Source organism: Ovis canadensis, chromosome X (assembly GCF_042477335.2).
Source record: "Ovis canadensis isolate MfBH-ARS-UI-01 breed Bighorn chromosome X, ARS-UI_OviCan_v2, whole genome shotgun sequence".
NCBI lineage: Eukaryota > Metazoa > Chordata > Mammalia > Artiodactyla > Bovidae > Ovis > Ovis canadensis.
In genome coordinates, this window is record NC_091727.1 from 134,970,075 (window position 1) to 134,981,774 (window position 11,700).

At 39.9% G+C, this 11,700-nt stretch overlaps 1 protein-coding gene across 2 annotated transcripts in view; it reads left to right on the forward strand.

The window, feature by feature from the left end:
* CENPI (centromere protein I) overlaps positions 1–2,898 on the forward strand; it is a 56,196-nt gene extending 53,298 nt beyond the window's left edge. For both annotated transcript variants that reach the window (XM_070291018.1, XM_070291019.1), the window contains one exon: positions 660–2,898. In XM_070291018.1, coding sequence (XP_070147119.1) covers positions 660–761 — 102 coding nt within the window. In that variant the 3' untranslated portion in view covers positions 762–2,898. The remainder of the gene's footprint in view (positions 1–659) is intronic.
* The last annotated feature ends 8,802 nt before the right edge of the window (positions 2,899–11,700 follow it).

An 11,700-nucleotide genomic window follows, 5' to 3' on the forward strand; every position in this document is an offset into this window, starting at 1 on the left:
ATTTTCATCGTGTGCAGGGATAAATCTTCATTTCATGAAAAGAATTTATACCTTTAGTTTTCCCCAAATCCCAAGTCTGCTGCCTAGGCAAATTCAAAGTAAAGTATTTGCTTTCTAAATTAATTCCAGTGACTTTTATGTGACTTCATTGGCACATACCCTCTACATAGATAAAACTATTCATAGTTTGACTCTTGCTGTTGTGTCTGTGCATCATCTTATTTTATAATACACTTACATGTAGTCAAATTGTGACTGTAACAAAACCAAACAGTTATCTCAGTATAGAAGCTCTGCTGTGTACATATTTAATATAGACAGTAATGTAATAATGTCTGCTCCTGTGCTGTGTACTTTAGATGTTAAATTCCTAGAGTGCAGGAATGATGACCCATTTCCATTTCACAGTACTTATTCAGCTGAACAGCTACATTTTTTTGTCAATATAATAAAAGGAATATTTAGCCCTTAAATTTTGGATATGCTCTACTTTGAATGTTGCTTTAGTGACTGAGTTTTAGTAAAGAACATGGCTACTCGAGCTTACTCTTGGTGTGCACATCCAGGATGCTGGGAACTTTTTCTAGGGAAAGAAGAGGAGGTAGAGAATAAGCAAACTAAATACCTGATAAGTAATTTTCCCTTTTTTGTGCCTGCAGGGGAAGAAATGGAACTGGTATTTGGACTATTTATTTTCAGAGGGGTTACACGGCTTGAAACACTTCATAAGAAGTAGTATTCATCGTTCTTCTGCCCCCTGAGCAGAGAGCATAAACCACCTGATCAACATTTTTTTTTTAAATGTTTCATGTCATGGATGTTTTAGCACGATATTTTTAAAAGGCTGCTGTTAGCAGTCATGTAATAGAACAGACGTGGAGTTGGGGTCAAGCCAACCTAGGTTTGAATCTCATATCTGCCACTCACTAGTTTTGAGACTGTGTTCTGAGTTTTTTTGTTTAGTGCCTTAAAATAATAGCAATCATTTTTTATTAATATTTCTATTTCTAGGAGGCAGGAATTTGGGGAGAGCTTCAACTGGGTGATTCTGCCTCAGGGTCTCTCCCAAACTTGTCGTCAGGTGGATGGAGAGCTAGAACTCTGGAGGCTGGCTGAGTTAATCTCCCCCTCTTCTTAGAGTCTCAAGGCTTCTTCTTCATGTGGTCTTTCCATGTGGCTCACTTGGGCTTCCTTACAGCATGGTGGCCTCAGGACAACTGGATGCTTCTGTGGTGGCTTGGGGCTCCAGGCAGGCAGATGTCTCAGGGACAAGAAACATCACCTTTTCTGATGCAGCCTTGGAGGTCATGCACTCTCAGTTCCTTCATACTCTCTTGGTCACAAGCAAATCACGTACTTCCCCGAGTTCAAGGGGAGGGGTATTAGACTCCACCTCATGATGGGAAATGGCAGAGTTCTTGAGTAGAGTTGGCAAATTATGACCCTTGGATGAAATCAGGCTCCCTCTCCAGGGCAGTCGCGTCTGGGCATTTACGTCTTGTCTCTGGCTTTGCCACAACAGAAAAGTTTCCTGACCCCTATTCTAGAAGACCATGTTGGATGAGTGATACTATTTTAGCCACCATTGGCTTCAGGCAGGTTACAAGCCTCTGAAATTTACCACGGTCTCCAAACCTGGCACCAGACTAGATAACTGAGACATCTGGTTGCCATGGAGATGGCATCATTGGACCATGTGTGTACAAGCATAGCTTCAGAGTTTCTCAGGCCTTTTGCACAGGAGCAGAGGTACACCCAGCTTACTAGCTGCTCGTTCTTTCCTGTGGCTGCCATCAGCTTTTGTAAAACTGAGAACAGGATAAGTATAGCCTTTGACTTTTCATGTAGCAAACTGTTTGCAGGAGTTAACTGCTTTACAAAGTTGGCAACCACTTTTAGAATCCCCAATTGCTAGTTCAGGAGGAGAGTGGGCATTGCTTATGCACTTCTTGTAAAAATGAAAATCCATGAATTTTATGATTTATGCTGTCTGACAGCATTGAGTCAAAGGGGCTTTTTTCATTCTTCCACCTGATCAACATTAAATGAATGTTGACAGAAGCAAACTGAGCATATGGGACTAAACTTCCTTGTTGCTGAAGAGATCAAGAGGCTCAACTTGAGTTTCCATACTCGTTTCACCAACAGACTGCTACCTTCAGGGAGTGCTTAGACTGGCTTTCTACCCATGGCTCAGGAGAGCCTCAGTGTGGCTGACTTTATTTCCAGGATTTAGGTTCTTTAGCCCACTAGTGAAAAATGACTTCATTATCAGTCTCTGCCTTCTATCAAATTATGCATAAAGAGATATATCCATTATGTGGTGGGATTTTTCACATTTTTGTAAACTATGATTTGCATTTTTATGGAAGAGAGCAGATGATAATATACAGTGGCAGCTAAGCTGGACATATTTATGCAAAATACTCAGCTGCCTCTGAAACCTCTGCGAATGTTGCCCTTTTACTGATTTTGGACAACCATACCAACATCAAGTTAACAGGATATATTTCTAACTCTAAAAGCTGACTTTAGGTAGTTGGTAGATTCTTGGGCCTTCACTGGCAGTAGCAATGTGATGAGAGAAGGAAAAGGAGAGAACTGTGGGATAATCCACATCCCTGGAGTTTTGCCAGTTTGATTTTATGAGACTGCTCTATTTTGTGCATGTGCATGTATGTGTATGTATATACCCCATTTTTGAATGTTTAGGTTTAAATAAATTAACTGTAACTTATTTTCAGGAATAATTCTGAAGCTTTTTAAAATTTTTATAATAGCTAGAATATCTTGCTGAAAATTTACCACAGAATTTTGCTTCAGTGCTACAGAAAAATTCTCTGCCTTTTAATAAAATTTGTATCATTTGAGAGAAATAAAGCTGAATATACTTTTGTATTTAAGGGCACATTGCAGTTCTTTTTTCCTGTAAAGCAAAACATCCCTGAACTATATTATTGGAAGGTGTTCAGACTAGAATCCTATTTATTCACTCATTTTTTATTTTATACATATTTACTGAGCTTACCATGTGCTGTGAATTCTTCTGTGTACTGGTTATATAGTACCTGCTTTTGTGGGATTTACTTCTCCATTGGAGAAGACAGATAATACAGGTTGTAAATAGATGTATAATATCAGATGCTATAAAGAAAAAACAAAGAATAGGGACAGAAACAAACTGAGTGTATGGTACTAAATTCCTTCCTCATTGGTAGAGGCCCAGTGGCTCATTGAGTTTCCATATTCACTTCAGCAACAGACTGCCATCTTCAGGGAGTCCTTAAAATTGTCTTCCTGTCCATGGCTCAGGAGAGCTTCAATGTGGCCAACTTTGATTTGCAGGATCTGGGTTCTTTAGCCAGGAAGTGAAAAATGACTTCATCATCAGACTCTGCCTTCCACCAAATTATTCATAAAGAGATATACATGTTTGAGAGGGTTGCAACGTAAGATGCTTAAGGAAGACCTGTTTGAAGAGGTGACATATGCAGAGGCCCTAATGAAATAAGTGTATGAACCATGTGAATATTGGGGAAAAGAGCATTCTAGGAAGAGGTAAAGGCAAGTAAAAAGGTTTGAAAATGTTAACTTACTTGGCATGTTTGAAGAATAGCAGAGGCCAGTAGGGTTACAACCTAGTGATTAAAGGAATGATAAGAAATGAAATGGGAGAGAGCCAGAGAGTAGTTCATGATGATCCTTGTAGCTGGGTATGGATATGTAATGGGAAGCTATTAGAAGGATGGAGAGCCGAGGAGTGGCATAATTTGACATTGTGGATCACAGATTTACTATGTGGATCACAACAAACTGGAAAATTCCTCAAGAGATGGGAATACCACACCACCTTACCTGCCTCCTGAGAATACAGGTCAAGAAGAAGCAACAGTTAGAACTGCACATGGAACAACAGACTGGTTCCAAATTGGGAAAGGAGTACATCAAGGCTCTATGTCGTCACCCTGTTTACTTAACTTACACGCAGAGTACGTCATGCAGAATGCCAGGCTGGATGAAGCACAAGCTAGAATCAAGATTGTTGGGAGAAATATCAATAACCTCAGATATGCAGATGATGCCACCCTTATGGCAGAAAGCTAAGAGGGACTAAAGAGCATCTTGAAAGTGAAAGAGGAGAGTGAAAAAGCTGGCTTAAACTTGTCATTCAAAAAACAAAGATCATGGCATCCAGTCCCATCACTTCATGGCAAATAGATGGGGAAACAATTGAAACAGTGACAGACTTTATTTTCTTAGGCTCCAGATTCACTGCAGATGGTGACTGCAGCCATGAAATTCAAAGACGCTTGCTCCTTGGAAGAAAAGCTACAACCAATCTACTACTACTACTACTACTAACCAATCTAGACAACATATTAAAAAGCAGAGACATTACTTTGCCAACAAATGTCTGTCTAGTCAAAGCTATGCTTTTTCCAGTAGTCATGTATGGATGTGAGAAGTGGACTATAAAGAAAGCTGAGTGCCAAAGAATTGATGCTTTTGAACTGTGGTGTTGGAGAAGACTCTTGAGAGTCCCTTGGACTGCAAGGAGATCCAACCAGTCCATCCTAAAGGAAATCCATCCTGAATATTCATTGGAAGGACTGATGCTAAAGCTGAAGCTCCAATACTTTGGCCACCTGATGAGAAGAACTGACTCATTGGAAAAGACCCTGATGCTGGGAAAGATTGAAGGCAGGAGGAGAAGGGGATGACAGAGGATGAGATGGTTGGATGACATCACCAACTCAATGGACATGAATTTGAGCAAGCTCCAGGAGTTGGTGATGGACAGGGAAGCCTGGCATGCTGTGGCCCATGAGGTCACAAAGAGTGGGACATGACTGAGTGACTGAACTGAACTATAGAGCTGCAGTGTAGAGTTTAGATTGAAGAGGATTAAGGGTAAAAGCAGAGAGAGCTGTTAGGTTATTACAGTTTTCCAGGCAAGAGTCCTAGACTAGTGTGGTAGATGATGGGAGAGGTGGGGTGGGTGGGTGGGTAGTCAGATACTGTATTCAAGCTAAATTTTAAAGGCTCTGCTGATAGCTTGGATATGAAGGGGGGAGGGGAGTAAAGGATGACATCTAGTTTTTTGATTGAGCGACTGGGTGAATGCTGGAATGGAGAGATGAGGAACAGATTTGAAGGAGTATGAAGTCATGAGGGTGTTTTTGGTCATGTTAGTTTGGAGATACTAAATAGGCAGTTGGATATCCAAATCTAGAATTCAGGGTGCATTTTGATTCTGACAGAATTGATTTGGGAGTCTTTATTTCATGGTCATGATGTTGGATGAGATCACTTAGTACAGCTTGCAAAGAGAAAATGGCAAAGGACTGAACCCTGGAGCATGCGAATATTAAGTAGTAGAGAAGAGGAGGAACCAGCAAGAGACTGAGAAGTACTCACTAGTGAGCTAGAAGAAAAGTTAGGAGACTGATGTGCTGGAAGCCAAGTAAAATGTTTCAAAAAGGAGGGGATATTTAATGGTATGGAATGTTGCTTACATATACCTGGATAAAAGAAGCTTTAACTGCTTTGAAGTAAATTTGATAGCTTCCCTAATGGGTAGCCATTGTCATTTAGAAAATTTGCTTTTAACTTCGTACTCCAAGTAACTTCCCATATTGTTTTTCACAACATATTATTTTGGTCCTTAAGATCATGTAGAACTTTAAATTGTGAGAAGGGGTTTGATTAGTTTTTATGAAAATTTAACCCCTAACAATCTCATTTCATGGAAGAAACTTCTCTAAACTTGAGTTTATATTCTGGGAGAAAAAAATTTTTTCCCCTTAGTTTGCGTTTTTCTTCAATAATTATTCCCTGGGTACCTCTTTGACCATATTCTTCTCGATCAATTATTTAACACACTTAAGATTAGATATACAGCTGTGCAAATATGCCAAATCTAGTTATTTGAAAAGTCTTTTTTGAAGAATCTTCATGGCAAAGAAAAACAAGAATATTTTGCTTGCATGCAAAACATGTCTAAGAAAAGAAATAGAAAATGTGGTTTGTTTTCCCAGTTGTACAAAAAGAATACCCAGTATCTGTGTAAAATTGCCGATGTTATAAATATTGACTTAATATTCAATAAAATGCTATTACATTTCTAACATTTTTTTATCATAACTTCTTCGTCTGGTCTTGGGGACAATCTGGAAAGAAAAAATGATAACTATGGTGCCTCAAAAACTTTTATTAGCATAGTAGAAATTCTCTTTATATCAGTTATATTTTATCACAAAATAGTTTATTAGAAGAAAAATTATTCTCTAAAATTGATATTATATATATATTTTTAGGTGACCTTTTATTTTCTAATTAAATTTATTTATTTTAATTGGAGGCTAATTACTTTACAATATTGTGTTGGTTTTGCCATACATTGACATGAATCCACCACAGGTGTACATGTGTTCCCCATCCTGAACCCCCCTCCCACCTCCCTCCCTATCCCATCCCTCTGGGTCATCCCAGTGCACCAGCCCCGAGCACCCTGTATCATGCTTTGAACCTGGACTGGTGATTTGTTTCACATATGATAATATACATGTTTCAATGCCATTCTCCCAAATCATCCTACCCTCTCCCTCTCCCACAGAGTCCAAAAGACTGTTCTGTACATCTATGTCTCTTTTGCTGTCTTGCATACAGGGTTATCGTTACCATCTTTCTAAATTCCATATATATGCATTAGTATACTGTATTGGTGTTTTTCTTTCTGGCTTACTTCACTCTATAATCGGCTCCAGTTTCATCCACCTCATTAGAACTGATTCAAATATATTCTTTTCAATGGCTGAGTAATACTCCATTGTGTATATGTACCACAGCTTTCTTATCCATTCATCTGCTGATGGACATCTAGGTTGTTTCCATGTCCTGGCTATTATAAACAGTGCTGCGATGAACATTGGGGTACAACGTGTCTCTTTCAATTCTGGTTTCCTTGTGTGTGCCCAGCAGTGGGGTTGCTGGGTCATAAGGCAGTTCTATTTCCAGTTTTTTAAGGAATCTCCACACTGTTCTCCATAGTGGCTGTACTAGTTTGCATTCCCACCAACAGTGTAAGAGGGTTTCCTTTTCTCCACACCCTCTCCAGCATTTATTGCTTGTAGAATTTAGGATAGCAGCCATTCTGACTGGCGTGAGATGGTACCTCATTGTGGTTTTGATTTGCATTTCCCTGATAATGAGTGATGTTGAGTATCTTTTCATGTGTTTGTTAACCATCTGTATGTCTTCTTTGGAGAAATGTCTGTTTAATTCTTTGGCCCATTTTTTGATTGGGTTATTTATTTTTCTGGAATTGAGCTGCAGGAGTTGCTTGTATATTTTTGAGATTAATTCTTTGTCAGTTTCTTCATTTGCTATTATTTTCTCCCATTCTGAAGGCTGTCTTTTCACCTTGCTTATAGTTTCCTTCATTGTGCAAAAGCTTTTAATTTTAATTAGGTCACATTTGTTTATTTTTGCTTTTATTTCCAATATTCTGGGAGGTGGGTCATAGAGGATCCTGCTGTGATTTATGTCGGAGAGTTTTGCCTATGTTCTCCTCTAGGAGTTTTCCAGTTTCTGGTTTTACATTTAGATCTTTAATCCATTTTGAGTTTCTTTTTGTGTATGATGTTAGAAAGTGTTCTAGTTTCATTCTTTTACAAGTGGTTGACCAGTTCTCCCAGCACCGCTTGTTATTATATTTTTAAGATCTTTTTTGAATTGATACTACTTTTCACTTTGTTTAAATTATTAGGTTTTTAAATTTATGAAAGTGGAAGTGTTAGTCGTTCAGTCGTGTCTTCTTTGCATCCCCATGACTGTAGTCAACTAGGCTTCTCTGTCCATGGAATTCTCCAGGCAAGAATACTGGAGAGAGTTGCCATTTCCTTCTCCAGTGGATCTTCCCAACCCAGGGATCAAAGCCAGGTCTCCTGCTTTGTAGGCAGATTCTTTACCTTCTGAGCCATGAATGTATAGAGAACCTCTATTTCTGTCATGTAAAAAAAAATCTTGTTTCTAACAAAGGTGGACACTGTGGACTGAATATTTGTTTCCCTCAAATTTGTTTGTTGAAGTCATAACTCCGGTCCCTCCCTCTGAACGTGATGGTGTTTAGAGGTGGGGCCTTAGGTAGCTAGATTTTGAGGATGGACCTCTCATGACATGGGGTTAGTGCCTTTATGTTGTTACTCAGTCCTGTCTGACACTTTGTGACCCCATGGACTGCAGCACACCAGGGTTCTCTGTCTTTCACTATCTCCCAGTCTGCTCAAACTCTTGTCCATTGAATTGATGATGCCAGTCAACCATTTCATCTTCTGTCATCCCCTTTTCCTGCCTTCAATCTTTCCCAGCATCAGGGTCTTTTCCGGTGAGTCAGTTCTTCACATCAGGTGGCCAAAGTATTGGAACTTCAGCTTCGGCTTCAGTCCTTCCAGTGAGTATTCAGGTTTGATTTCCTTTAGGATTGACTGGCTTGATCTTGCTGTCCAAGGGACTCCCAAGACTCTTCTCCAACATCACAGTTTGAAAGCATCAATTCTTTGGCACTCAGTCTTCTTTATGATCCAACTCTCACATCCATACATGACCACAGGAAATACCATATCTTTGACTATACAGACATTTGTGGGCCAAGCGATATCTCTGCTTTTCAATATACTGTCTAGGTTTGTCATAGCTTTTCCTTTACAAAAAATGTCTTTTGTTTCATGGCTAAAGACACTGTCTACAGTGATTTTGGAGCCCAAGAAAATAAAGTGTGTCACTGTTTCCATTGTTTCCCCATCTATTTGCCATGAAGTGATGGGACCAGATGCCATTGTCTTAATTTTTTGAATATTGAGTTTTAAGCCAGCTTTTTCATCCTCCCCTTCCTCCTTCATTAAGAGGCTCTTTAGTTCCTCTTTTCTTTCTTTCATTAGGGTGGTGTCATCTCCGTGTTTGCAGGTGTTCTTTCTCCTGGCAATCTTGATTCCAGCTTGTGATTCCTCCAGCTTGGCATTTCCCATGATGTACTCTGCATAGAAGTTAAATAAGCAGTGTGACAATATACAGCCTTAATGTACCCCTTTCCCATTTTTGAACTGGTCCATTGTTCTGTGTCCAGTTCTAGCCGTTGCTTCTTGACCTCCATACAGGTTTCACAGGAGGCAGATAAGGTGGTCTGGCATTCCCATCTCTTTAAGAATTGTCCACAGTGTGTTGTGATCTACAAAGCCAAAGGCTTTCATGTAGTCAGTGAAGCAGAAGATGTTTTTCTGGATATCTCTATGATTCAGATGTTGGCAATTTGATCTCTGGTTCCTCTGCCTTTGCAAAATCCAGCTCGTACATCTAGAAGTTCTCAGTTCAGGTACTGTGGATGCCTAGCATGATGGATTTTAAGCATTACCTTGCTAGCATGTGAAATGAGCACAATTGTACAGTGTAGTTTGAACATTCTTTGGCATTGCCCTTCTTTGGGATTGAAATGAAAAGTGACCTTTTCCAGTCCTGTGGCCACTGCTGAGTTTTTCAGATTTACTGACATAAATAGTGCCATACTTTAACAGCATCATTTATCAGGATTTTAAGTAGCTCAGTTAGAATTCCATCACCTTCACTAGCTTTGTAGTAATACATCCTAAGGCTCACTTGACTTCATACTCCAGGATGTCTGGCTCTAAATGAGTGACCACACCATCGTAGTTATCTGGGTCATTAAGAGCTTTGTACAGTTCTTCTATGTATTCTTGTCACCTCTTCTTAGTCTCTTTTGCTTCTGTTAGGTACATACCGTTTCTGTCCTTTATTGTACCCATCTTTGCATGAAATGTTCCCTTGGTATCTCTAATTTTCTTGAAGAGATCTCTAGTCTTTCCCATTTTATTGTTTTCCTCTGTTTCTTTGCATCATTCGCTTAAGAAGGCTTTCTTATCTCTCCTTGCTATTCTCTGGAACTCTGCATTCAGTTGGATATATCTTTCTGTTTCTCCTTTGCCTTTCACTTCTTTTCTCAGCTATTTATAAGGCCTCCTCAGACAAATACTTTGCCTCCTTGCTTTCTTTGGGATGGTTTGGATCACTGCCTCCTGTGCAGTGTTACAAACCTCCATCCACAGTTCTTTAGGCACTCTGTCTATCAGATCTAGTCCCTTGAATCTATTTGTCACTTCCACTGGATAATCATAAGGGATTTGATTTAGGTCATACCTGAATGGCCTAGTGGTTTTCCCTACTTTCTTCAATTTACGTCTAAATTTTACAATAAGGAGTTCAAGATCTGAGCTATAGTCAGCTCCTGGCCTTGTTTTTGCTGAGTCTGTAGAGCATCTCCATCCTTGACTGCAAAGAATATAATCAGTCTGATTTTGGTATTGACCATCTGATGATGTCCATGTATAGAGTTGTCTTTTGTGTTGTTGGAAGAGAGTGTTTGCTATGATCAGTGCATTCTCTTGACAAAACTCTGTTAGCCTTTGCCCTGCTTCATTTTGTACTCCAAGGCCAAACTTGCCTGTTACTCTAGGTTTCTCTTGACTTCCTACTTTTACATTTCAGTCCCCTATGATGAAAAGGACCTCTCTTTTTGGGTGTTCTAGCAGGTCTTGTAAATCTTCATAGAACCATTCAGCTTCAGCTTTTTCAGCATTAGTGGTTGGGGCATAGACTTGGATTACTGTGATGTTGAATAGTTTGCCCTGGAAACGAATCAAGATCATTCTGTCATTTCTGTCATTTTTGGGACTGCACCCAAGTACTGCATTTTGGACTCTTTTGTTGACTATGTGGGCTACTCCATTTCTTCTAAGGGATTCTTGCCCACAGTAGTAGATATAATGGTCATCTGAATTAAATTCACCCCTTGCCATCCATTTTAGTTCACTGATTCCTAAAATGTTGATGTTCACACTTGCCATCTCCTGTTTGACCACTTCTAATTTACCTTGATTCATGGAACTCACATTCCAGGGTCCTATGCAGTATTGTTATTTATAGTATCTGACTTTACTTTCACCACCAGATACATCCACAGCTGAGTGTCATTTCCAGTTTGACAGCCTCTTCATTCCTTCTGGAGCTATTTCTCCATTCTCCAGTAGCATATTGGGCACTTACCAACCTGGGGGTTTCTTCTTTCAGTGTCACATCTTTTTGCCTTTTCATACTGTTCATGGGGCTCTCAAGGCAAAATGCTGAAGTGGTTTACATTCCTTTCTCCATTGGACCACATTCTGTCAGAACTCTCCACCATGACCCATCCGTCTTGGGTGGCCCTACACGGCATGGCTCATAATTGCATTCAGTTACACAAAGCTTTGGTCCATGTGATCATTTTGGTTAGTTTTCTGTGATTGTGGTTTTCATTCTGCCTGCCCTCTGATTGATGAGGACAAGAGGCTTGTGGAAGCTTCCTGATAGGAGGAACTGGCTGTGGAGAAAACTGAATCTTGCTTTGGTGGGCAGGGCCTTGGTCAGTAAATCTTGAATCCAGTTTTCTGTTGGTGGATGGGGCTGTGTTCCCTCCCTGTAATTTGGCCTGAGACCAAACTATGGTAGGGATTGTTCTTGTTCAATCACCAAGTTGCCTCCAACACTTTGTAACCCCATGAACTATAGCATGCCAAGCTTCCCTGTCCTTCACTATCTCCTGGAGTTTGCTCAGATTCATGTCCATTGAGTTGGTAATGCCATCCAGTCATC